At 36.3% G+C, this 26,697-nt stretch overlaps 2 protein-coding genes across 2 annotated transcripts in view; one reads left to right on the top strand and one right to left on the bottom strand.

Annotated features, from left to right (window-relative positions):
* REPTOR-BP (REPTOR-binding partner) overlaps positions 1-10,707 on the bottom strand; it is a 56,884-nt gene extending 46,177 nt beyond the window's left edge. The window contains exon 1 of the mRNA XM_090391319.1: positions 10,552-10,707. Coding sequence (XP_090247445.1) covers positions 10,552-10,599 — 48 coding nt within the window. The 5' untranslated portion in view covers positions 10,600-10,707. The remainder of the gene's footprint in view (positions 1-10,551) is intronic.
* Positions 10,708-10,840: 133 nt separating this feature from the next.
* Positions 10,841-11,748, top strand: Membrin (golgi SNAP receptor complex member 2). The gene has a single exon (XM_090391318.1). It carries the CDS (start codon positions 11,103-11,105, stop codon positions 11,739-11,741), a length of 639 nt encoding a protein of 212 aa, XP_090247444.1. The 5' UTR covers positions 10,841-11,102; the 3' UTR covers positions 11,742-11,748.
* The last annotated feature ends 14,949 nt before the right edge of the window (positions 11,749-26,697 follow it).

Here is a 26,697-nt window from a genome sequence, read left to right as displayed (position 1 = left end):
GCAGATTGGACATGTCCATATTTCTCTGGCATTTGAAGCATCTTAGCGGATTAGAGATGTACAGTATAACAGGACTGCTGAGATACCTTGCTTTAAGAAATGCTCCAAAAGTAAGGATGATGTTTCTGGTTGGAACCAGTGACCATCCCTACAGATCAGGATGCAACCTGATCTGTAGAGCTAAATCTTTTAGCTCTGAACATATCTCCTCATCAAGAACATCTAACAGATCTCATTCTGAGATCATTCCTCTACAGGAATTGACTGTTTCATGGGGTGTAACTGTTATTCATATTCCACCCACTGATGTTGCTCTGAGTAGTTTTTTCGGAATGTTGTTGACATGATGTTTCTGTGAGAACAATGTAGTTTAACTGTTTTGGGAGAACCTGCCGGTCCTAAATTCTTTTGAATGAAGATGAGTGATATTTTCCCTATTACTTTTTCACATGTTGCATGGATGATTAGAAAAACTGGTATATTTATATACTGGTATTATGTCTTTTGTTTCTTACTTCTGTTATCAAAAGGTGTATCAATTGTATCATTACTTGATTATGACTTTGTTAGGGCCCCCTGAAACAACTGAGAATGAAGGATTCATGCTCATGATCCTAGTTTTTTGTTCTGTGCCAGAGCTCCATGCCCACCATGGAGCCATTTGTAGATGCCTACTTTCTGGCAAGCAAAGACTGTGCTCAGGAGTGGAATGCCATTGTTACCCTGGATATACAAGCACCACAGAAAGCCTTGGGCCCTATCCCCAGACCATAGGGAAGGAGACTTACTGCAGCATATTTGACCCTTGCAGGCAAGCTCCTAGCCAAATGATCCTGTAGAGGCCATTCAGGGCTGCTCATCTTGCCAAAGTAGAGGGAAAAGTAGTGCAAGACTAACAGGCAGTGGAATAGCTAGAGCTTTTGCAGCCCCTCTCAATACACACCAAAAATACTACAAAAAATCAAAATGACGTATAGGGAAATAAATTAAAACACTATGTTTATTTTTGAAGTAAATCTTTAATTTCAACATTCTAAAATGTTATTTTTCTTGCTTTTCTGTTAGCAAAATTGATGACAGTGGCAAAGTCTATTTCATGATAATGTAGGTAATTCTTAATCAATTTTAATTAGAAAAACTCCTCTCACAACTAGCAGCACTTAAAGCAATTGCGAGGAAAATTCGCAGTAGTATTACAATATTTGGAAATGAGTTCTCGAGACTATACTTTAGAATTAACTGCAAAAGTTCAAATTGGTCCAAAGTGCTGCCAGGGGCAGACGGCCCCTCCCTAGCTACGCCTCTGCTAACAGGAACCCCTTTCCAGATGTTCATGGGATGCACCACACAGCAGCAAGGCATTGGATCCTAGTGATGGTAATCTGGAAGATAGGATAGTAAAAAAGACACAGAAGAAGTGGAGTGAAGAAAAGCAAAGAAAAAGATGAAGAATTAAAAGGGCAAGTACTATCACTGGGAGATGTCCTCCATCATTAACAGGTGCTCACATGGAGGGGGGTTAAAGGCAACCTTGACATACTTCTTTAATAATGAGTCTTTGGACTCTGCGATGTTCAGAATCCTTGGAGGTGTCACGAATAATAATAATAATAAGAGTGTTGTAATCAGACAAATCCCAAAGGAGGTTAAAATTGTTTTGTTCCACTTAATGGGAAGAGGTGATAAAACAGGCTTTAATTATAAACCAATCGATGTACAGATTGGTCAACCTTTGGAGTCATGGTTTGGGTCTCAGAGATGTTGGGAAGAGTTAGCATCTAAAACAGGATCAATAACAGCAGAATTCCCTATGATATCTCTGCACAGGTTTGTTAAGTGGAGTTTGATTTTTTTTTTTTATATAAGCAATCCACTTGTTTATTATTATTATTATTAACATTTGACCTCCATGGGATCAGAGACTCATCGTGGGGAGGGTACACACTATTGCACACAATGCTCATCCAACCGTGCTTTAAACCGATTCAATGTGTCTACACCCACAACATACTTAGGCAATTCATTCCACTCACCAACCACTTTCCATGCAAAGAACCTACTCCTCATTCGTCTGCTCACACAATCCTTATACAGTTTCCAGCGATGGCCTCTTGTTCTATCCCTCCTCTCTCATTCTATGAAAAATCTCTTCCATTTTGACCTGATAACAACCCCTGATTAGCTTATGTCTCAATCATATTCCCCCCCCTTCCACAAGGCTCTACAACTTACATTCTCTCAATCTGTCCTCGTACATCACATTCCAAAGACTACCGACCACTTTTGTGAATCTTCTCTGGACCCTTTCCAACATATCCTCATCACCATGAAAACCTGATGACCAAATCTGTGCACAATAATCCATATGAGGCCTAATCAAGTTATACAATAGCATCATAACCTTTCTATTTCAGCATATCAGATTCCTCCACATCATAAAATTGTTCCACTGCACTGAGAGAGGACTTGAAAGTAATTGTTAAAGGTAGCGAAAGAAAATAGTGACAGGGTTAGAATGGTGAGTCTGTTGTCACAGTATGACAGAGAGGAGTTTAGGAGGAGGGCCATAATCGCAAATTCGCAGGTTATGCAGACGGTGTGGTGTGGAATGGGTTTGATGGGCGAAAGGATTTATACAAGATGGATAGCCTGCATTTGAATGGATTTGGTGTGCAGAGACTGGAAAAAGTGTTGCTGAATGAAGTGAAAATGGATGTGCAGAACCAGGAAAACTAGAACTACCAAGGAGGGGGGGGTGGATATGCAGACATCAGTGAGACAGTTGAGTGTAAGAGTGTATATAATGTACCCGAGCCAGTACTAAGGACAAAACATGGGAATGGGATATTTAGAATAACGCATCAAGATAGGGGTGGGACAAAGGGATCACTGCATTTCATGCATATTAATGCCAGGAGTATTAGGAACAAGAAGGAAGAATTTTTGGCCTTGATTGGTTGGCTCTTTCTGGCCACAAGTTATTGGTATTAGTGAAACATGGCTGACGGAAGATGATATAGTTAGTGGGATAGAATGTGTAGGTTATAGTGTGTTTAGGAGGGACAGAGAGAATAAAATGGGGGGGGGAGTATTACTGATGATAGCTGATGAACTGCAGCCAAGGAGAATTGAAGTTGTATCGCAGGATAGTAAAAAGAGCTCATTTGAGGCTATTTGGTGTGAAATTGAGACTGGCCACCATCTATTCCATCACCTGCTATAGACCAGGTGATGGAATAGATGGTGGAGATAGTATGCATAAACAAATTGATGGAATGAGTGGAAGGAGAGTAATTATTATGGGGAATTTCAACTATGGTAACACTGATTGGAAGGAGGAGAGGACACATGTGAGGAAGGAAATGGATTTTATTCAATTATTAAGGGATAACTATCTGAGACAGCATGTAATTGAAAATACTAGGAGTGTGAGAGTGCTTGACCTGGTAATAGCATTTCAAAATTTGACTGTAATGAATATGATCATGTTGCCACCTATTGGTGAGAGTAATCATAAGTTCTTGACCTGGGAGGTGGCTAAAGGTGTGGAATTTTCAATTAAGACAGGGTATATGTGAAATTACCGTGCTGGCAAGTATGACAAGCTTAGGAGATTGCTTGGATCAGTACCATGGCATGTACAACTGCAAAGACTGGATGTCGATAGAGCATGGGAAGTGGTCAAGGAGCATTTACAGGAGGTTATGGCTGATTGTATACCTAGGGTCCGAATAGTAAAACAAGTAGAGGTTAAATGGATGAATAACACCATTAAGCTTGAGCTGCAAAAAAAGAAACAACTGCGGAGGGAATTTAAAGAAAGAGGTGATTTGCAGGCACATGAACAGTATAAAGTGCAGGCCAGAAGGGTAACGAGTGTGGTAAAAAAAAGCAAAAGCGGATTATGAAAGGAAACTAGCTATGCCAGCTAAAGAGAATCCCAAACAGTTTTTTCAATATGCTGCAAGCAAGAAAAAAAAACTGTACACGGCAAAATGATTTTAAGGAATGACGATGGTAAGGAGGTCACTGAATCAGTCGATATAGTGGAGTTACTGAGCGAGCACTTTGCAAAAGTATATCATCCAGGTGATGACATTGAAAAAATGAAGGAACCATTAGTTTATATGGGAATTGTGATGAATGAAGAGGAGGTGAATAGTCTATTACAGAACCTTAATGTGAATACATCTGTGGGATTGGATGGTATACCGGCACGGGCCTTGTGTGAAGCGGCTAAGGAATTATCAGTGTCCTTGACCATGTTGTTTAATCTGAGTCTCCGGTCTGGTTTAGTCCCGAAGGTGTGGAAAGAGGGGAAAATAGTTTCACTGCATAAAGGAGGATCCAAGACTACGGTTGCAAATTATTCACCGATCAGCATATCAGGAGTCGTTGTCAAGGTCTTGGAGAAAGTAGTCAAGGGAAAAATACAGGAATGGATTGATGAAAATGAGATACTGTACAGGGGACAGCATGGCTTTGTGAAGGGTAGATCATGCTTCAGTAACTTGCTCAAGTTTTATAACAAGGTGACGGCTGAACTGGATAAGGGAAATGGGTTTACAGTGATACTGCTGGACCTGGCAAAGGCGTTTGACAGGATACCACATGGAATACTAATCCGTAAACTACAACATATGGGAATGAATATAGGGTTGGTGAGATGGATATGTGGTTGGTTGATGGAGAGATATCAAAGAGTAGTTTATTCAGGAGTAGAGTCCAAAAGACGGCCTGTGACTAGTGGTGTGCCGCAGGGTTCTGTTCTTGGACCACTGTTGTTTAATCTGTTCATTAACGATATAGGGAAGGATCTAAGTGGAACAATTCATTTGTTCGCTGATGATGCAAAGTTGGGTAGGGCAATAGTGAATGCAGAAGATGTCAAAGTCTTGCAGGATGACTTAGATAGATTGGAGTTCTGGGCTAAGGAGAATGGATGTCAATTTAATGTGACAAAATGTAAGGTTATGCATTTTGGGGTGAAAAGATTAGCAGCAGTATACCACGTTGGTGGAACTGTACTCCAGGAAATTGATGAGGCCAGGGACTTTGGAGTGTTGGTAGATAGGGAGATGAAGTTTAGGGGGCACATTGCAAAAGTAGCTAAATCAGCTCATCAACTCACTTGGTTGTTGAAAAATACCTTGACGAGCAGAGACAAGCAAGTTATTGTACTTCTGTACCGAGCCTTGATAAGACCTCATCTCGACTACTGTGCCCAGATTTGGTCACCTAGGTTCCTTCTTGATGGGGAGGAGGTCAAGAGGATTCAGAGGCGGGTGACTAAGATGATAGTGGGTCTATGGAATGAACCATATGAGAACAGGTTGAAAATTTGTGGGTTGCAGAAATTAGTTGATAGGTGGAAAAGGGGAGATATGATTGAGACATTCAAATTGCTAAAGGGTTTTATAGGATTAATTCAGAGGATATTTTTGAGATCAGGACTGGTGGTGGGAGAACTAGGGGACACCTATGGAAGCTGGGCAAGAGTGTGGTTAGCAGGGGTGTTAGAGCTGGGTTCTTTACTTTAAGAGTGGTAAATGAGTGGAATAAGGTGCCAGAGTCTGTTGTGGACGCTATGACGGTGAGTGAATTCAAGGCAAGGTATGATAGATACTGTGAGAATGTCGTACAGTTGTGTGGACATGATGTTTAGGGCCTCCCTCGATGAGTCTAAGGACTCCCTGGAGTCGCCCATAATAATAATAATAAAGGTGGTGATAAGGCTGTAGCGTCAAATTATAGGCCAGTCTGTATATCTGCATGATGCAAAACTGGGAAGAACAATGCAGAGTTGTGGTGAAGGTACTGGAGAGATTGGTGAGAAGTAGGATACAGAAATCGGTTGATAACAGCAATATTCTCTGTGGTTATCAGCATGGTTTACTCACATAACCGTAGGTATGCAGTTATACATTGCTTTTGTCAGATACTGCTTATATAGATATATAACGCTTCACGCTAGATCTGTCATGCGGATGCCAGTTCAAACTTGACTCTCATTGTTCCTAACTTGTTTATGTGAGAAGTTCACTTTTTTAGCTTGCTAGTTTTCCAGTTTTTTGTGATAGTATGTCACTTGAAGAAGTCGGCATTCCGATGAGACTAGTTGTGTTCTAATTAAAGTTTTTTTGTCTTATCTCGGTGTTTCTAGTCAGTAAAATTCTAATATAAAAATGTCTACAATCCGAGTAAATACCCTTAACAATATATATATATATATATATATATATATACTCTATATTTAAAATTTTTTTTTACACAGTCCAGAAACTACTTGAGGCCTCCAATATGTGAGACAGTGGTCTCACACTGGGCATGAAATTCATTTCCTGATTAAAAACAATCACAAACATCCATGCCTATGTTAGGATTCAAACTCACAGCCTGTTAGTTGGCAGATACACTAACCACTCAGCCAACCTATTGGAGTTACTTCAATATTTCTAGAATAAAAGAAACATGAATTTTTTGGCATATTTCAGAAAGGGATCTTCATATGGAACCAACTGCTGAACAAATGTCATGGAAAAGCCAAGGGATATTCTCTTAACATTTCTGTGAAGAGGAACCATGAACTAAACTTGGCATAAAAGTTTGTTATGTAAATTCCTGTTTGCTCTTCCTAAGATGCACACTGCATACATGATGAACGGTTCTTTATCCTTTTAAGTTCTTAACTGGTTGTGAAATACTGAGTCATCTAACAACTCTGCTCATTCTGTATCCATCAATGTTTCTTATACTGACTACAAAACTCACATACTAATTGAAATATACTCCTTGTTTGATAAAAGCTGCATTGCACAACCAGAATGCTAACCACATCAGCTTCTTAAGTGAGAAAATTAGAAAATAGTGTTTCCATACTATTTTCTAATTGGAAATAACCTAGTTAACTCTGGTGCTATTAACAATAGAATATGTCTCATTTCTAAAAAAATTTTATCTATTCTTGTCTTTGATGATGGCTAGAGATCTCAATACAGGAAAATCTAAGAATGTGAACCTCTGATCATTCTTCATGTAAGTTATCACAAATATACTGTTAAATCTAGGGTGACAGCCCTAAGAGTTCCTAAAAATTCTTTTATTTTGGGGGAGGAGTAGTTGTTTGGAATTACAGCCCAAGCATCTAAGTTATGAGGCCAGCATATTATGTCCATAAATTGCATGTTCTTCAGACTGGTTTGCAGTATAAAAATCCTACCATCTCCACATGAGACTGGCTATTTCTTAAACACACAATCTTTCCTAAACCTATTAACAGACAAAGCACTTACAACTGACTTCGGCAACCCATTCCACTCATTCACCACTCTCCAAGCAAAAAAGCAAATTCACCACTCTCCAGGGATGACCTCTTGTTCTGGCCCTTCTAGCCAAGTGCTGAGACATTTCTCCTGCATCAATCCTATAAAATCCTTTAAGTAACTTAAATTTTTCTATCATATCTCATCTTTTTCTCCTGTCAACCAACTTCTGCAATCCACACAGCCTCAATCGGTCCTCACAGGAAACACACTTACCATCTTGGTTGCTTGTCTCTTAATCTTCACTACCACTTCCTCATCCCCAAGAAATCCAGGCAACTAGACTTGAGCACAGTAATCCAAATGTGAACACAACAAGGCCTTATAAAGAAGAATAACAACTTTCTTATCTCTATTTGTTAGTGTTTGCTTCAATAGCTAAGTTATCTTATGGGCTAACTTAGCAAATGTCCTTTATACTTGAACTCTGTCTTCTGCCATCCTTAAATCTCTAGTTTAATCTATTTCCTATAGTGCAATTCCATCAATGTGGTACACAGCTTGTAACCTATTTATCTCAAAATGCATTCCACATTAAACTGACACCCATTATCTTTTGTCCATACTGACAGCCTATTTAAATCATCCTGCAAGCTCTCCTTATTGTCTTGATTAGCTATTACTCTACCTAATTTTGCATCATCAGCAAACAACTGAATATTTCCTTTCAGGTTATTTTCTATATCATTTATGTACAAATTAAACAGTAGTGGTCCTAGCACTGAATGTTGTGGCATACCACTAGTCACCTGCTTTTGCCTGGACTCTGCTCCTCCATATACCACTTTCTGATACCTGTCCAGCAGTCAGGGGCACGCTGGCCATATGTGCAATGTGTGCGATGCACACCAGGATAGTAAAGGCACCAAAGATTTGGTATGATATTTTAAATAAAGTGAATTTTGTCAGCAAAATACTGCAGTCTTCATCTATGAATCTCCAACTTACTTTAGATGCATTGAATGATCTAAATCAATTTTTAAATGATTATAGGTCTGATGAAACTTTCAAAGAAACTGTAGAAAGCTAAAATTACTTGCAGCAAAATTTGACACAGAATCTGTATTTTGTAGTAGTAGACCACTAAGGTGACGTAAAAAGACAACCAATTTGATTACGAACATGAAAATGAAAATTCATTTCAGTTTTTGTATTTGTTAAGTACTTCACGAAATAAAGAATATTTTTTATCTTGTTGTAAAAAGTTACGAAAAAATTAACACATGAAAATCATTCAGACACAGACAATTTATGCGAAGAAATTTTACACTATCAACCATTTATTTCTAATTTTAAAAATGATATATATTAGATAATTCAGTATATTTATTCAAACGACTTAATCACAGTTCATCCAAACTTTACAATTGCTCTTTGGATTCTTTTGTCATTACCGGTATCTGTAGCATCTGCGGAACGATCCTTTTCTAAACTTAAAATTATTAAAAAATACTTGCGCTCCACAATGGTACAAGACATACTTTCAAATCTTACCATTATATCAATAGAGCATGATATTTTGGATCAACTTGATATACATGATATTATTCGAGAATTTTCATGAATGAAAACTAGAAAAGTTCAATTCATTAAGTGATTTTTCTTTCTGTTTAAATATTTATTTAACTATTTCTTTACCCAATAATGTTTAATATGTTCCTATTTTATATACTTGTAAGTTACTATTATTTATTTACTTTTTTTTTTTTTCAAATTATTTTTGTACCCTTCTTGTATGTTTATTGTTTTTCATACTTTTTTTTTAGTAATGTTTACTTTTTGTTCAATAAACTTATAATTAATATATTTCGTATTTCATTTGAACTCACTGATACGTTTTTATAAAGTAATTTTTTATTGGGGGGAGGGCATAGGGGCACCAACTAAAGTTTTGCACACAGGTGCCAGACACTACTGGCACCCCCCTGCCAGCAGTCACCCTCTTTTTCACATAACCAGTGTCATATCCATCAACATTTGTTCTAACAGAGTTACACGTGGTATTCTGTCAAATGCCTTTGCAAACTAGAGCTGAATCATCATGTATGTATTTCCTTTAACCAACTCAGTTATCACTATTATAAAAAATTATTAAATTACTAGGACACGAGTGATCCTTAAAGCCATGTTGTCCTTCATACAACATCATATTCTTATCCATCCATTCTTGAATTCTCTTCTTGACCAATCTTTCCTGTACTTTTACCACCACTCCTAAGATACTGATTGGTCTATACTTTGCTACTGCAGCCTTAGAACCTCCCTTATGCAAGGGAATTATTTTACCCTCTTTTCACTCCCATTAAGGATTCAACTATGAGTGTTCTGGCATTTCTTTCCATTAATAAACATCGTTAGCTAATTTAATATATACACAACTTTTCATAATAACAACAACAAGTTTCACTTATGGTCAGGATAAAGCTATAAAGCATCAATAAAAACATAATGTCATGTCTAAGTCTGTTATTTTGACTTCCACGAGATCACTCACCTTATGCAAAATATTAAAACTTATTTTAGATATGTTTTAAATTGTGTTACATTCAGACGTAAATTTCATTAAATGCTAATGCTTGCCTTTAATATTAATGCTTTTTAAAATCTTTACTTTTATTCTAATTTCAAATATTCACGCTATTAAATATGTTTCCAAATAACTAAAAATAAAAAATAATAGTATCGGAACGCCTTGTTTTTGCATATTTTATTCTGGAGTCGATTATAAAACACTAACACACTGTTGAGCTTTGTTTATAAAATATGATGTCAGAGAAAATTTTACCATGTCACACTGAAACAGACATTTCCATAAACAATACACTGCATAACTAAAGGTTAAGTTTTGAATTTTCGCGCTTCTCATTCTTGGGTGAGATTAAAACTGGTAAAACAACCAGTGATGTGATTCGTTACACATGTAATACTGAAAGATGGTTAAAAAGCATTTCGTTGGTTGTGCATTATATCGAACATTAACAGCTGGATCAGTCATTGTCTCTTAAATCGCAAACTTCGTATTTAACAAAATACCCCCTTAGATGAAGTGACACATAAATTTAAGTTCTTACTACTGTTAATTTTTCAGTAAGAACGACTGTTGCTGTACACAAATGCGTCCCGAAACTTGTGACGCTTAGTGTACATGTTGCAATCTAACGAAACTGATGTAAATAAATTTTTCTTTAAATGAAGATAACGTGTCATATATACATATTTTTACTAGTACCTTGTTCTTGATTTCATACTCTTGAAGGCCTGCCTTCTCAGTTTGCATTATAAATCTACTCACAACAAAAATAATGCACGCGTTTTCTTTTCTCGAACATATCAGCGTGGGTCTGTTTACCTCTGCAAAACTGCCATTGAAATTAGTTGACTGACGCAAGAGGGTAGAGAAATCTGATTGGCTAACTGGATTAAATAAAAAAATTCACGTAGAAATTACTGAGCTTCTTATGCACAAAGAAACTCTTTTTTACATCGAAAAAAAAATTATGATGCCATTTGAAAAACTTAAGCGTGTGTTATATTGCAATGTATTACTAATAACTTGTAGACCCGGTCTGAGTAGTTGTAGCTCGAAACTACTGTGACGTAAGTTTCGCCACGATAGATGATTTCGCAACCCTGTTAGTTGGTGTCTGTTTTGGAGATAGTGTTGAGGGTACGTGTCATTCTGTGAAGAAATTCGGTTAAGGTATTAGGTGTGGAAGATATATAACACATATTTGGTGGAACTTTTATGATATTAAGTTAAATTTCGCTAGTGAATTTCGAATGGAAGCTTTGTACCATAAAACTAACAGTGTATTAGATGAGATTAATAATTTCTTCATTCGTTTGGAACGAAGTTCAACTGAGGAAGCACATCTTATCGAAAACGAAATTCAAGTCCGTATAGACCAGATCATTAGTAATTTAGAAAAACTAGACTTCTTTGTTAACAAAGAACCTCCAAACAGACGTGCTAATGCTAAGCTGAAAGTAGATCAGTTAAAGTATGATTGCCAGCATTTGCAAGCGTCACTTCGCAATTTGCAGCATCGTAGACTAGCCCGAGAACAGGAACAGCGAGATAGGGACGAACTTTTGACCAGCAGATTTACTGTCAATGATCAGGACACTTCCATAATGATTGACCATGCTATTCAGCACAATACTTCCCTTCGTAATGCACATCGCAACGTGGACGATCTCATTGGAAGTGGATCTGGTATATTAACTAATTTAAAAGACCAACGCCAAACGCTGAAAGGTGCACATAGGAAAATCATGGACGTTGCAAATACTCTAGGAATGTCGAATACAGTAATGAGACTAATTGAGAAACGTACGTACCAGGACAAACTGATTTTATTTGGAGGGATGTTTCTTACATGTATGATAATGTTTCTAATAATTAAATATATGACATAGCAGTCAACACCAAGGAATGTCATTTTTGTAATATTTACACCCTATTAACACGTGGTAATTTAAGATCATTTATACCCCATTAACACATGTGTAGTAAATTCAAGTTAATTGTTCTTGTTAAGCATTGTATTATAAAAGTTATTTTTGGGGAAAAAGTCTGTGCACGCTTCAGTGCGCATCTGTGTACATTTTTTTTTTTTTTTTTTTCAGGGATGAAAGCTGATTTTTTTTTTTTTTTTTTGTATTGAGAATGACTGAAATTTGCGTGGCTAAATAAAAATTTTAAATAAAAAGCTGCACATTAGTAATTATGTGAACAAATTTAAACAAAAACTGGTGTGTGTGAGCAAGTGGTGGTGGACTGGAAAGTTCTGATAAACACCTAGAACAAAAAGGATATTAAAGCAACTGAGATAACCAAGAAAAACATATGAGAATATAAGAGCATAAGTTACCTTCATAACTAGTATGTTTGGTCTTGTGGTTATATCAGTTTAATATAATTTTTGTTCTAGGTGTTTGTCAGAACCTTCCAGCCTCTTAATATATGTGATTTTATTAATTTTCTGTGATAATTTCTTTTGTTTAGAATAGTTTTCATTGTCCTCATACCATTTGACTAGTGTGCTAAAGGCATTTTAGAAAAGACCATTGATATTAATACCGTCAGGTTAGCTTTGGATTAGTTTGGAAATTTGAAATCGCACTTTGCAATTAGCTGTTAATGAAAATGTGTTGCTAAGCCATTCACTTAACTTTTACTGAAAACAATTTTTTATCACAAAATGTAAAATTTTGATGCACACTATGACAGTAAATCAAAAACTCCTGATTTATTTTTGTTGTTTAAACTTTAGATGAGATTAATTGAATCAATAACTGAATGTTCAAAAACATTCAGTTTTTGTGCCAATTTAGAAATGCTTTCCATTATTGATTTGAAATGTGGATGTGATGCGTATTATTCTCTTATGACTTTTCTGCAACAGATCCAGAATACTTCTGCATCATATCAATGTGTACTAGAAATATATTGCATTATTTTCAGCAATCTTAGAGAAGGGAGGGATGCGCTCAGGCTTGTAGCTTTGGCATTCCAAGAAGCCAAACTAATCTTCCAAGTCATTAAAGACATAACAGCAGCAAACGGAATTGATATACTATTCCATCTGTGGAAGACTGGTAAGTACTAAAAACACCGAATAGAAAATATTAAAACCCGAATGAAAAAACCTAGAGAATAATCCCTAGTATTTACTTTGTGTTTAGATTTAACTATATTAAAAATGCTTATTTACTTCAACTCACAATTTCACAAGGAAGAAGAGAATTGTTGTATAGCAGACCATGTATTATAATTGCACGAGGGATGGGAAAAAACATTCAAGATGATTGAATAGGAAAACAAATTTTACTTTGCTATAGAAAAAAAATTAAGAGATAGGGTGAAAGCAGCTATACTATACAGAACAAAAAGAAGTGTAAATATCCTTAAAATTGACTGCAATTTTTATTCCTTCTCTCACTTCCATAATATAAGATGTCCACTTATCTTGCTTTTATTTTATTCAAAAGGTAAACATTTTGGCTTTGATTACTTTCTCAATGAGAAATGAACAAAGCATCTGCAAAAATGCCTTCATGCTTTGCACAAAAATAAACAATAATTAAGATTTCAGTGAAAACTTTTTAAGTTTTATTGACTTGATTAATATATTTGTGTGTTTAACATACATAACGAAACATCATTTATAGAGCCAAATATACAAATGTTGTTAGATTGAAAATGCAAGAATTTGAAAGCCTTAGTGGTATCTGAAATAAACATTGACTTGGAGATGCATGTGCCGAAATTGCCTGGTAAGAGATAAAAATCAACTCTAGACTGAGAAGTTAAAGAAGCAGTTCTTGTTTTGAAATCATAGGAAAAGTTCCTATTCTTTTAAAAAATGAACATACATGTAAGAGGAAGAACACATCATAAAATATTATTACCATAATCGCATTTTAATTTAAATGTCTTTACAAATGATATTTAAATTAAACATGATTCTGGTAATAATATTTTATGATGATGAAAAGTTCCTGGCTAATAAGGGAGCATGTTTTCATAGAGAAGAACAAAGCAGTGTATGGAAGAAGCTAAACAAAAACAATGGAAAGATTTTTAAAAGTATGTAAAAGATAATCACAAAGTTGCAAAAGAGTAAGATAAACAAATTCTATATGTTTGGAATTATTACTTTGTATTTTTCAGTGGTATTTGATAATTTTTCAATCAGAACTGCATATCAACACTTAATTACAAAAAAAAGCCATCAGATGTTTGAAATGTTGTGATTCAACTTAATGCTAAAATGTGTTATAAAAGTTTTACAGTAGCACTTGCATCTCTAGAAAGTTTTGTCATAAGGCTGAATTGTTCCTAGATGGCTGATACAGAGCTCTCATTACACCAATTTATAAAAAAGGAAATAAAACTAAATATGAGAATTGGTATTTTCCTGCTGGTTTATTCTTACCGAGAGGGCGAGGTCAGAGTTGGATGCATTCAGAGGTAGAAGAGAAGAGAATTAATAATGAATAGTATGATAGCCAGAATGTGTCAAAAGAGAGAGAGAGAATTGGAATATGTGAATGCTTGGTGGGCACTGAGGACAGAAAGGAATTGTATGCAAGAGACTGCTTGTATTTGAATGAGGAAGGACATAGGCATCTGGAGAGATTGCTGTTCTCTGAACGGGTCAGATGTGTCAATGCAAGAAAACTAGAATTATCATGCTGGATGGTAGCAGGAGTGTCCTCTTGTGAAAATAGGTGCTTTGGAGAAAGGGGAATACATAATGCTGAATCCAGGGAAGTCTGGAGGGGATAATGATAGGTATAGAAACAGTGACATTTTTATTCTTTATATTAATGCCAGGAGTATCCAGAATAAAGGAGATGAATTGGTGGCACTGATGGCATCAGCCTGAGGAGTCTCTCCAAAGATTATTGGGATCTCTGAGACATTGATGGAAGATGGATGCTATACCCTGCTACTTTTATTCCTGTTAGTATATCATTTTTCAAGAGGATAGGAAGGGAAAATGCGGTGGTGGAGTACCGCTTATGATTAGTGATGACATATCCCCCTCAGAGTGGAGAATTTGGAAGGCAATGGCACTAATGGTTTTGAAAGTATATGGTGTGAGGTAGAAGTGGCCAAGACAGGATATTTAGTGGGTGTTGCTACAAGCCAGGGAGCAGGAAATGTGTAGGCAGTTGAGCTTTGCAAGCACAAGAATGATTGTTATGGAAGATTTTAACTATAGTAGTATAATTTGGGAAGAGGAAAGTGCATGTAGTAATAAGGGAATAGAATTTCTAGAATTTTTGAGAGACAAATGTCTTAGGCAACATGTAGTAGAAGGAACATGAGGTTCAAGAGGTTTGGATTTGATCATAGCATCAGAAGAGCCGATTATAACTGAGGTGGCATCTCTGACCCCAGTTGGAGAGTGTGACCATGTGGGTTTGATTTGAAAGATGAAGAGATATGCAGGAGTATCAAAAAGAATGTAGTATGTGGAATTATAAGGCAGGTAATTATAGTCTTAGATATCAACTTGGGGCAGTTCCATATAGAGAGGAATTTGAAGGGCAAGATATCATTAGTGCTTGGAAAATTGTGAAGGAATATTTATTAGAAGCAATAGTAAACTATACCATGAGAGAAGAGGACACAATTCAGTGTAAAGTGGATGACAAACAATATCAAAATATGATTGTGGAAGAATGACATTGTTAGATAAAAATGGGAATAGAGTTACTGATGCAGAAGATGTAGTGGAGTTGTTCAATGAACACTTTATCAGGGTATTTCATCCTGGAGAACTAAGTTTTAGTGCTAAATGGAGGGCAAGTTTGAGGTTTAGAAGTACAAGAGGAGAGTGTGTTTCAAGTACTGAGTACTCTGGACAAACAGTGGAACTGGATGGAATTTGCCATGGGTTTTGAGAGAAATATGCTAAAGAACTGACAGGTCCATTGACCTGGCTTTTCAGTGAAAGTCTGGCCAAGGGAAATATATAGGAATGGAAGGAGGTAAGATAGTGCCATTGCATAAGGGTGTTAGCAGACTGGAAGTGTCAAATTATAGACAGTTTGTATTTCGTCAGTAGTTGTTACGATCTTGGAGAAATTAACGAGGAACCATATATAGCATTCGGCAGATGAGGGTAATGTTATCTGTGAGAGTCAACATGGATTTGTTAAGGGTTGCTCATGCTTTAGTAATATAGTTGCCTTTTATAATGAAGTGACAAGAGTTGTTGATGAGTGAAAGGTATATTTTGAATTTTTTTTTTTTTTTTTTGATTTTACAAAGGCATTTGACAGGGAATTGCACAATAAGCTGATATTTAAGTTGGAGTACATGGGTTTACATGTCAGGTTATGAACTGGATGATTCAGGATTGATTGGATATCTGATAGGTATCAGAGTTGTGTATAGGGGAAGAGGAGCAATATCAAAGAGGCAGAAGGTTACAAGTGAGGATATTCAGTTTGCAGATAATATGAAGCTTGAAAGGGTTATTAATAATATTGCAGATGTGATAGGCCTTGCAAGAAGATTTGAATAAACTGCACAGATGAGCAAATGAATGGGAATGTCAGTACTCTTTTGAAGGAACTGAAGTAGGAGAGGGAAGGGATCTGGGAGTGATGATTGATAGAGACCTGAAATTCAGGAAGCATATTGCAAAGGTGGTTAAGGTAACCCAGAGGATTGTTGCAATACTGATGATGCTGATCTGCAGAAATAAGAATTGTCCCATTGTATAAAGCCCTCATCAGATCTCACTTGGACTATTGTTCTCAAATATGGTCCTCAGGATTTATAGGGGATAAATTAACTCTGGAAAGCAGGGGCACGCCAGCCATATGTGCAATGTGTGTTAGGCACACAGGTGCCAAAAAGGGGGAAATACTTTAAAAAAAAAAACGTTTTTTAAAGTGATTTTTTTATTGGAGGGGGGGGCACCAACTAAAGTTTTACACACTGGTGCACCCCTGCTGGAAAGGGTGCAGAGGCTGATAACAAAAATGTTATCAGGACTGTGCAATGTTAGTTATGTGGACCGCAGAGTTTGGTAGATAGGTGAGGTGGTATGATCAAGACTTTTAAACTGTTGCCAGGTATAATAAAATTAGATTAATCCTTTATCCAAGTGTGAGCAAACAAAGTTTGCACCTGAAAGTATCTTCAGGACTGGGGTAAGGTGGTACAACACCAGGGCAACTTGTTGTACCACCTTACCCCAGTCCAGAAGATACTTTCAGGCGCAAACTTTGTTTGCTCACACTTGGATAAAGGATTAAACTAATTTTATTATACTCTAACCAAGTGAAAAATAAACTTTCAGCATGTTGCCAGGTAGTTACAGGGTTGACACTGGGGAGTTCTTTTGTTTGGTGGAGCAGGGGGAAAGGAGTGAGGACAAGGGGGGGGGGGCATCCTTGGAAGCTGTGAACAAGAGGGTGAGGAGTGGTTTCTTTACATGGAAGATAGTTGAACTGTGGAATGCATTGCTTTGATAGTGGCGAGCATGAATGATCGGTGAATTCAAGGAGCAGTATGACAGACTGTTTTCTGCAATGGACCTCCCATGATGAGTCTTTTCACTCCCTGCAGCCCTGAATCATAATAATAATAAAATCAATACAAGCACACTTCAAAAATGGCTAAGAAAAATTGAATGACTTACTCACGGAATTTATCCAAACAAAAGTTGCCAAGGCCAGATTTGCTTACAGTAAACAGTTCAAGAATATTGGGATTATAATATATGGATCTTTATTTAAACATTATTTTAAAAAAATAGTATATATGGTACCAAGGGAACAGCTGTTTGAAAGTATAAATTTGACAATACATCTGCATTTGTCAATAGTTGCGAATCAGCAGTTAGAATCTATGAGTTGTATAGGAATATACTTTGCAGTAATGTTTTTGGTGCCTATTTTTCTTTATTTTCTCAGCAGCACCATGCACTAAACGTTTATTCAATCTTTGAGGTTTATGCTTCGCCCTATGAAGAACTACTACACTTAATCAAGCTATGTCTCTAATTACATCTAAATCTTCATTCTCTACACCAGTGCTTCCCAAACTGTGGGCCGCTGCCCCCTTGGGGGCTGTGAAATAATGAAAACGAATTTAAAATCTTCTTATTAGATTTTTTTTTTCTTGAAAAAAAACGTATTTCTTTTTTGTTATTTTTTATATTTTAATGGAAAAAATCACACATTGGTGTTGGTTCACAAATTTTGCTTCCTGCATATTTCGGCGCTTAATGAATATAGTAAATATATGCTTATTCATATAAGTTTCATTTCAGAGCAGAAATCTAAGAATTGCAGTTTCAAATATTTCACCTGATATTGGTGTAGCAGTATTGAAACACCATCGCATTAAATTGTTATTAAACTTCTTTTATGTTTTTAATTCTTTCTTTATTACTAATCGTTTCATGTGCTTGTACTGCAAATGTACAATAACGATATATCTATCTATATAAAAATATAAAATAATGTGCCATGTCAAATGTGTATGTAAGATGATAAAAATGTAATATTTGCATTTGATTTTTGCAATATTCGCTGTGTATGTTTTGTATTGAATATAAATACAATAAATATTAATAATATATGCCTATATTACAATTTTTTTTTCGAGGGGGGGGGGGGGTGTGTGTGAAATATTTTAATTTTTCCAAAGGGGGCACCTGACATCCAGAAGTTTGGGAAGCACTGCTCTACACCATCCATGCTTTTATTTACACCTAGTAGATTAGCTGATCTTATCTGAATTCCTGATTTCTTCATTCACTGCCATCATCTGATCCTCAGATCCTACTTTCTTTCTGAATACTTTTATTTCTTTTTCCACAGAATGAGTAGACAATGTAGGGCTAGGAAGAAATGATATGCAATCCTCATAGGTTTTAGAATCTGTTGTAAAAGTTTCTGCTTTAGTTCTGTTGATACAGGATGAACCATTGACCACTGCAGGTTTCTTCAAAGACCCTTCCTGAGGCAAAGACTGATTTGTCTCCCAACTTTTCCAATTGCATTGAATTTAATTTATGAGATGAAAGAAATGACATTCCCAACACAAAGTGTTGTCTTGAAATGTAGATTGATAGAAGAAAGATCCATATTGGATATCTGATTGTTACTTGGCACAGTGTTAGTAATCACCTCTAAAATATCACTACTGCTGTTTATTATCTTATAGGGATGATGAAGTGAGCATCTTGCACGGCCAGAAGATGTCTACAATTCTTAGTGTTGCTGAAAATTTAAATATTACAGGCTTTAAAGAGGAAGCAAGTGAGTTTCTGGATACTTCGAATTGTTTGTTTTGGTGGTAAATTGATAAGGTGTAGATCCTAAGCTCGAAGTCTTGAATTATATCATGAGCAATCTGAGTGAATGTGAAAATTTTGGAGGTAGAACAATGGACTGATGTTTGACCAACTTCACATGGATCTTCCATAGCTCCGTCAGTATAGACGAAGCTCTTTGGTTAGAAAGACCTGGGTTCGATTCTTGTCCATGACGTGAAGAACCTTTATCTCGTCTCTTTCAACTAAAAGTTAGTTAGCCAGTCTCATATGGAGGTAGAGGGTCTTTTCACCATAAAACTCTGGGTTTTTGTCCCTCAGAACAGGAAAACTAGCCCCATGGACACATACACCGATCTAGTCATAAAATACATACTTAATCCCTCGTTAGGAGGAGGGCTCAACCTGTCCTAAGGAACGGTGGAGGAAAGGAAGAAGCTCCATGCAAAATAAATTTTTACATGCCTCTGGTAATTTAAGATGAGATTGACTTTCATCTAATCTAACATTGCTAAGACTGGATAGTTCATTTGTGACTGGAATTAATATAGCATTTTGGTGCAGACTATCAGAAGATAGACACACAATTCAATTATCCAGAAGCTCACCTGCACCCTCTTTAAAACTTGTAATTTAATATTTAAACTTTCAGCAACACTAAGAATTGCAGACATCTGGCAGTGCGAGATGCTCACTTCATCATCCCTATACATGAAATTAAATCTGATATTTAAATATAAGATATTAAGTTTAGTTTTTTTTTCTATGCAATCATAATTTCCTCAAGACGTTTTGTATGAAAATTGGGAATTAAAGTGTAAAAGCCATGAAAGTTGACAGAGAAACAAAGCACTAATAGCACAAATGCATTTTTGCTGTTTAGGCAATATTTAGTGAAAACAGCATGGAAATAGACACCAGAATATATAAACTGGGTATGTTTGAATAAATATTATTATGCAACACCTCCAGGGAGTCCGAGACTCATCGAGGGAGGGCACCTACTCTACAAATGTCTCTACCAACACCATCTACTGTCCACCACCACTAGTATTTTCACAGACAATCGCAAACAACCACACACGGGATTTGAATCCACAGCCTTTTGGCTGGAGTAAAGATATGCTAATTACTCGGCCAATCAAGCCAGCATAAATAGGCGGACTAAAACACAGAAGACGGCTAAAAGACTAAACTTGCAACATGAACAATTTTCAAACCAATAAAGCATTTGATCAAAGATCGGAGACCATAGTATGAGTTCATAATGAATTTATAGAGACAATTTCTGTTGGTGTAATTACTTTACTTATAATTAAGAAAATAACACCCAACATTTCAACTTTTATATTGAGGTCATCAGGAAAACATACATATGCACAAGACACAAGCTACATGACACTACACAAAAGTAGGATGAATCTAAATGCTTTGTTAATCATTTACTAGCCTGACCTCTGGTGAAAAAAAAATATTAAAAAATAGTACTAAATAAAATATATATACAAAAAAAAATAATAAATTAACAACAAAATAAACTTTTTATACATATAATAATATATAGATGGGGGAAAAAAAAAACTCTAAATAAATAGTTTTATAGCAGAACTATATTAAACAATTTCTGTGGTCCTCTTATCTTATATTAAAGTTTTCTTGTGTTGGAGTTCTGGATGTTATATGGGTTGATTAATAATTCCAAGAATCTGGAATAATTCCAGATTCTTGGAATTATTAATCCATCATTCTCATAGATTTGGATGATGTTTCAGTATATTATTGTTATACTGGCATCTCCATGAAGTTTGAAGACTCATCGTGGAAGACCCAACTATCATACCTCTCCTTGATTATTAAATAACTTAAGGAATTCACAATGTATACTGGAATATAAATTAAAATAAACTTTAATATATACTTCCTATATTTCGTCAACGTCATGTTGCCATCTTCATGGGAACATAAGACTAAAACGTGCATGCAGGCACTAAAACAGCAAATGAGGTCAAAGAGAGAAAAACACTGTTTTTCCTAAAGTCCTGATGGTGCCCCTTATTTGTTGAGGTTTGGCATATTTTTTTAGGGCTGAGGCTGATTCTATGAATAGTCTTTCAAATGTAAACTTGCTGTGGTGTATTACTGTGGCTTTCTTCCAATGTATTCTGTGGTGTGTATCCAGAGCATGGTCTGCAAGCCCAGAATGGCTTGCAGACCTTGCTCTGGATACCTTGAATGTATTGGTGAAACCAGATGTAGTCTTTGTGTGTTCCAAAATTCTGATATTCGGTGTTTTGCCTGTTTGGCCAAAGTAGGACAGCTTACAGCTGCAAGGGACCTGGTATACACCAGGTAGGTCTAGGAGAGGTGATTGGTCTTTTGTGGAGCGGATAAGGGATGCCAATTTTCTATATGGTCTGTAATATGAGGTCAGGTCATGTTTTTTTAGGATTTTGGTTATTTTTTCAGAGGTGCCCTGGATTAGGGAATTGTGATGGATTTAGAGTAATCTTTATTGTGAAGGGGGAAAGGTGGTTGTGGTTTACTGGTTTTAGTATTTTTTTGGGATTGTAGCCATTGGCTGAGAAAGTGTTAAGGATGTGATTTAGTTCAGTGATTAGGGTATTGTCATTTGAATAGATTAGTTTAGCCCTGTTATATAGTGTCTTAATAACTCTATATTGTTTGGTGAACCCATATTGCCCCTTGTAGAGGGGACAGCCATGGGTTCACCACTCTCCCCACCCTTGGCCAACTTCTTTATGGAGACTTTTGAAGAGAAAGCCTTAAACTCTGCCCCACAAAAAATTACCATATGGCTTCGCTACGTTGATGATGTGTTCGCTATTTGGCCACATGGCTCTGATACGCTCCTCTCCTTCTTAACATACTTAAACAACACCAACATCCCAGAATCAAGTTCACCCTGGAAAAAGAGGAAAACAACAGACTCCCTTTCCTAGACACACTAGTCACCTGCCAGCCTGATGGAACTTTGGTTTTCTCAGTTTATAGTAAACCCACGCACGCATGCAGGTACATTCACCAACATCCCACCATCCCCTCACAGCAATATTGAGTTATTAGGACATTATACAACAGGGCTAAACTAATCTGTTCAAATGACAATGCCCTAACCACTGAACTTATTCACATCCTCAATGCTTTCTCAGCCAATGGCTACCCCCCTCCCAAAAAAAATATTAAAACCAGTAAACCACAACCTTCCCCCACTTCACAACAAAGATTACTCTAAATCCATCACCATTCCCTACATTCGAGGCACCTCAGAAAAAATTACCAAAATCTTAAAAAAATAACTTGACCTTTGTTACAGACCATATAGAAAATTGTCATCCCTTATCTGCTCCACTAAAGACCTACCTGGTGTATACCAGGGCCCTTGCAGTCCTACTTTGGCCAAACAGGCAGGACAGCGAATATCAGATTTTGGAAACCAAAGACTACATCCAGTTTCATCAGTATAGCCACTCTGGGCTTGCAGACCATTCTCTGGATACATGCCACAGAATACATTGGAAGAAAGCCACAGTAATACACCACAGCAAGTTTACATTTGAAAGACTATTCATAGAATCAGCCTCAGCCCTTAAAAAAAAAAAAAAAAAAAAAAAAAAAAAAAAACATCCCAAACCTCAACAAATTTGGATGCATGAGACTGCCCCAAATTTGGGAGATGTACATCATGAGAACTTCAGCCCAACGGCCAAGAATACCTAATATAGCCCGCTATGGGGCACCATCAGGACTTTAGGAAAAATAATATTTTTCTCTCTTAGACTTCATTTGCTGTTTTAGTGCCTGCGTGCACGTGTCTTAGTCTTATGTTCCCATGAAGATGGCAACGTGACGTTGCCAAAATATAGGAAGTATATATTAAAGTTTGTTTTAATTTATATTCCAGTATATGTTGTGAATTCCTTAAGTATTTAATAATCATGTGCAGCCAACGTATAAGCCTTTCTACAAGAATTACTATTCATACCTCTCCTTGAACCCGTTAAAAACAAAGCATTCGCAACTGATTCTGGCAACCCATTCCACTCATTCACAACTCTCCTTCATCTTTCCTATAAAACCCTTTAAGCAACTTAAATGTTTCTATCATATCCCTTCCTCTTTTTTTCCTATCAACTGCAGTCCACATACCCTCAATTTATTTTCATAGGGAACATTCCACAGGCCACTCACCTCTGAATCCTGTCTACCGCTTCCTCATCGCCAGGAGACCAGACTTGAGTACAGAAATTCAGGTTGTTTCTGGTTATTTCTGGTTGCTAAGGTAGGTTTACTCGGCTACTGAAGAACACATTAACAAGTAGAAATAAGGGCTGAATTTCTGTACTCAAGTCTGTTTATGCAGTGTGTCACATTGATGGCACTGTACTCTAAACTTTAACTTTGTCTACCACCACCCCCTAACTTCATCTATTTCCTGGAGTACAGTGCCATCAATGTGATGCACTGCTTGTAATCTATTTATTCCAAAAGGCATAACTTCACATTAAACTAATATCCATTATCTTTTGCCCATACTGACAGCCTATTTAAATCATCCTGCAAGCTCTCCACATCACCTTGATTAACTATTACTCTACCTAATTTCACATCATCAGCAAACAATGGAATATTTCCTTTCAGGTTATTTGCAATATCATTTATGTACAAGTTAAACAGCAATGTCCCAGCATTCAACCCTGTCACACTCACTGCTGGTCACCTGTTTTTTGCCTTGATTCTGCCCCTCCATATACTACTTTTTGATATCTGTCCAGCAGCCACTCTTTTATCCACTTAACCAGTGTCATATTCATCCCCATTTGTTCTAATTTGCATAACAGAATTCCATGTGGTATTCTATCATATGCCTTTGCAAAATCATCGTGTAGGTATTTCCTTTATCCAACTCAGCTGTTACTCTATAAAAAGTTAGAAAATTACTCAGGCATGACTGACCCTTCACAAAGCCATGTTGACCCTCATACAGTATCATTTTTTATCTACTCATTCCTGAATTCTCTTTTTTACCAATTTTTCTAGTACTTTTACCATCACTTCTAAGATAATGATTGGTCTATAATTTGCTACTGCAGTCTTAGAACCTCCCTTATGCAAGGGAATTATTTTGCACTCTTTCCATTACCTTGGAACTCTACCAGAGCTGAGACTTAGAGCCTAGTCAAGGCATTGCCAGTTCCCTTACACATTCTTGCAAAACTGATGTTTCATCTAATCCCACAGCTTTATTTATATTGAGATTCTGCACTATCCAAAGAACATTCAATTCATTCACCTCTATTCTCACATTAGTGTCTGTCATATAGGTTAAAACAGTAATCTCACTAGGATGACATACTCTTGCAAAGTGGTCACTCAGTAACTCAATTATTTTATCTGCTTCTGTCCCCTTGTGACTATCATCCCTCATTAAGGTTAATCTTCCATAGTATCTCACAGGCTTCCTCGAGCATTCTTTCAAACCAGGTTTTAGTGCAGTATAGGGACTTAGTGGCTTTCCAGTTGATTGTGATAAGTTTGTAGTGCATGGTCTGACATGCCTATTTTACAATAGTGGAGGAATTTAATCTGGCATTTGTTCATCTTTTCTTACTGGGATGGTGTATCCTGTTTCCCTTACATAGGATAGGTTGCAGGTGCCTGAATTTTGTAAACCCGTGGGTGGGAAAGGTAGGGAAAAGGATCTTTGGATGAGATCTCATCTAAATTTTCTCTTTTCGCATATGGCATGAGGGTTAAACCTGTAAAAGCAAGTGCACAATGAACTAGTGTGTGTTTCTCTTTCATGTTAAACAGTATAAATATTTCAAATGGAAGCATGCCAAGTTCAGATTATCTTTATAATAGTTGAATGTGCAATAGCTACTTACAAAACTTATTTTAGAAAAACATGAGGTGTTAACATTAATAAACATACCACCATTTAACAAAAGACAAACATATGAATTTAAATGTAAGAGAGCTCATGAATACTTATGGATCTCTGATAGTGTTCTACATTTGCTGGATGTTTTTTTGGAATCATTTTATAGATGGTTTATTTTTACCAGCTAGTAAAAATTTTAATAACAGAAATCAACTACTTATTATCCTTTCAAGGATAACAACAAAATAAATTCTTCACCCATTGTTTACTGAACATAAAAAAACAAGGAAACTTATTGTCTGCTTATTTAATTTCTCATCACACTGCAGTGGCCATATGAAGAGTTAGCAGAGCTTGTAGACCTGAAAAATGGCTTCAGTTTTTGTTTTTCATTCTAATGTAATATAGGTGAAAATCAAAGCCATTTAACTGCGTTTTTGAAAATATGAAAAATCCTGTGTGAATTCAAAATAATTTATGAACAGATTATTATATATAAATAGGGTTTGCCATTTAAGTTTTTATTTTTTGTTACTTTTTTTTTGTGTAATGTGTATTAGAGAAAATAAAGGTAATTACTAGTTAAAAAGTATATAATTTGATATTTTGACTTAATTTTAATCATGATATATTGAAAATATTCCCCTCTCCACAAATAATAAGTCTTGATTGACATTGCTTGAGAGGATATAAACAGAATTAGTTTGTTATTATTAGGATTACAAACTGCTCATGTCATCATCGGAAGAACATTCTTAATTTTTTAACACTGGAAGTATTGCTTTTAATGATGAAGCTTTCTGACTATGTGTTGAGTAACATAGGTAAAATGAACATTTCCTTGGAAAATGCAAGCATAGCATTACACACCACAGTAAAAAAAAAAAAATTATGAGGGTGTTGCTTGCTGAGGACTTTGAATGCCTTTCAGAAGATGTGGCTCTTATGACTGACACTTAACTGTTTTCTTGAACTTTGTTTTGTGCTTACATGTTGCTCAAAAGCTGTCACTGATAGAAGTACTTTGCAGAGATGGCTCTCACATTCTTTCTGAGATGAGATGGAAGACACTGAAGTTTATGGATGTAGTGACATTTTCATGTCTTATCATAGATATCATTGCACTGTTTGCAAGAACTTTTATGTTGTTATTTATTATTAACATCTGACTTCCATGGCGTCAGATGTTAATAATGTGAATGTAGATACACTGATTCACTGTGTCTACATTTACAACACACTCAGGCAGTGCATTCCACTCATCAACCAATTTCCATGTAAATAATCTCTCCTTGTACCTCTGCTCACATTCTTATACAGTTTCCAAGGATGGCCTCTTGTTCTACCCCTCTCCCATTCTATGAAAAGTATCTTCCATGTCAACTTCATAACAACCCCTGACTATCTTATATGTCTCAATCATATCTCTGCTCCCTCCTTCTCCCCCTATTTATGAGGCTTTTGCAATTTACATTCTCTCAATCTGTCCTCGTGCTCCACATTCTAACGACTACTCATCACTTTTGTGAATGTTCTCTGAACCCTATTTAACATATCCTTGTCACTATGAAAACCTGGTGATCAAATCTGTGCACAATAATACATATGAGGCCTGATCAAGGCCTTATACAATGCCATCATAACCTCTTTATTTCTGCATATC

This window comes from Typopeltis vanoorti, chromosome 4 (genome assembly GCF_054136105.1).
Source record: "Typopeltis vanoorti isolate ZY-2024b chromosome 4, IOZ_Tvanoo_1.0, whole genome shotgun sequence".
NCBI classification, from domain to species: domain Eukaryota; kingdom Metazoa; phylum Arthropoda; class Arachnida; order Uropygi; family Thelyphonidae; genus Typopeltis; species Typopeltis vanoorti.
Note: the sequence above shows the minus strand (reverse complement) of the source record. Positions and strands in the feature narration are given on the sequence as shown.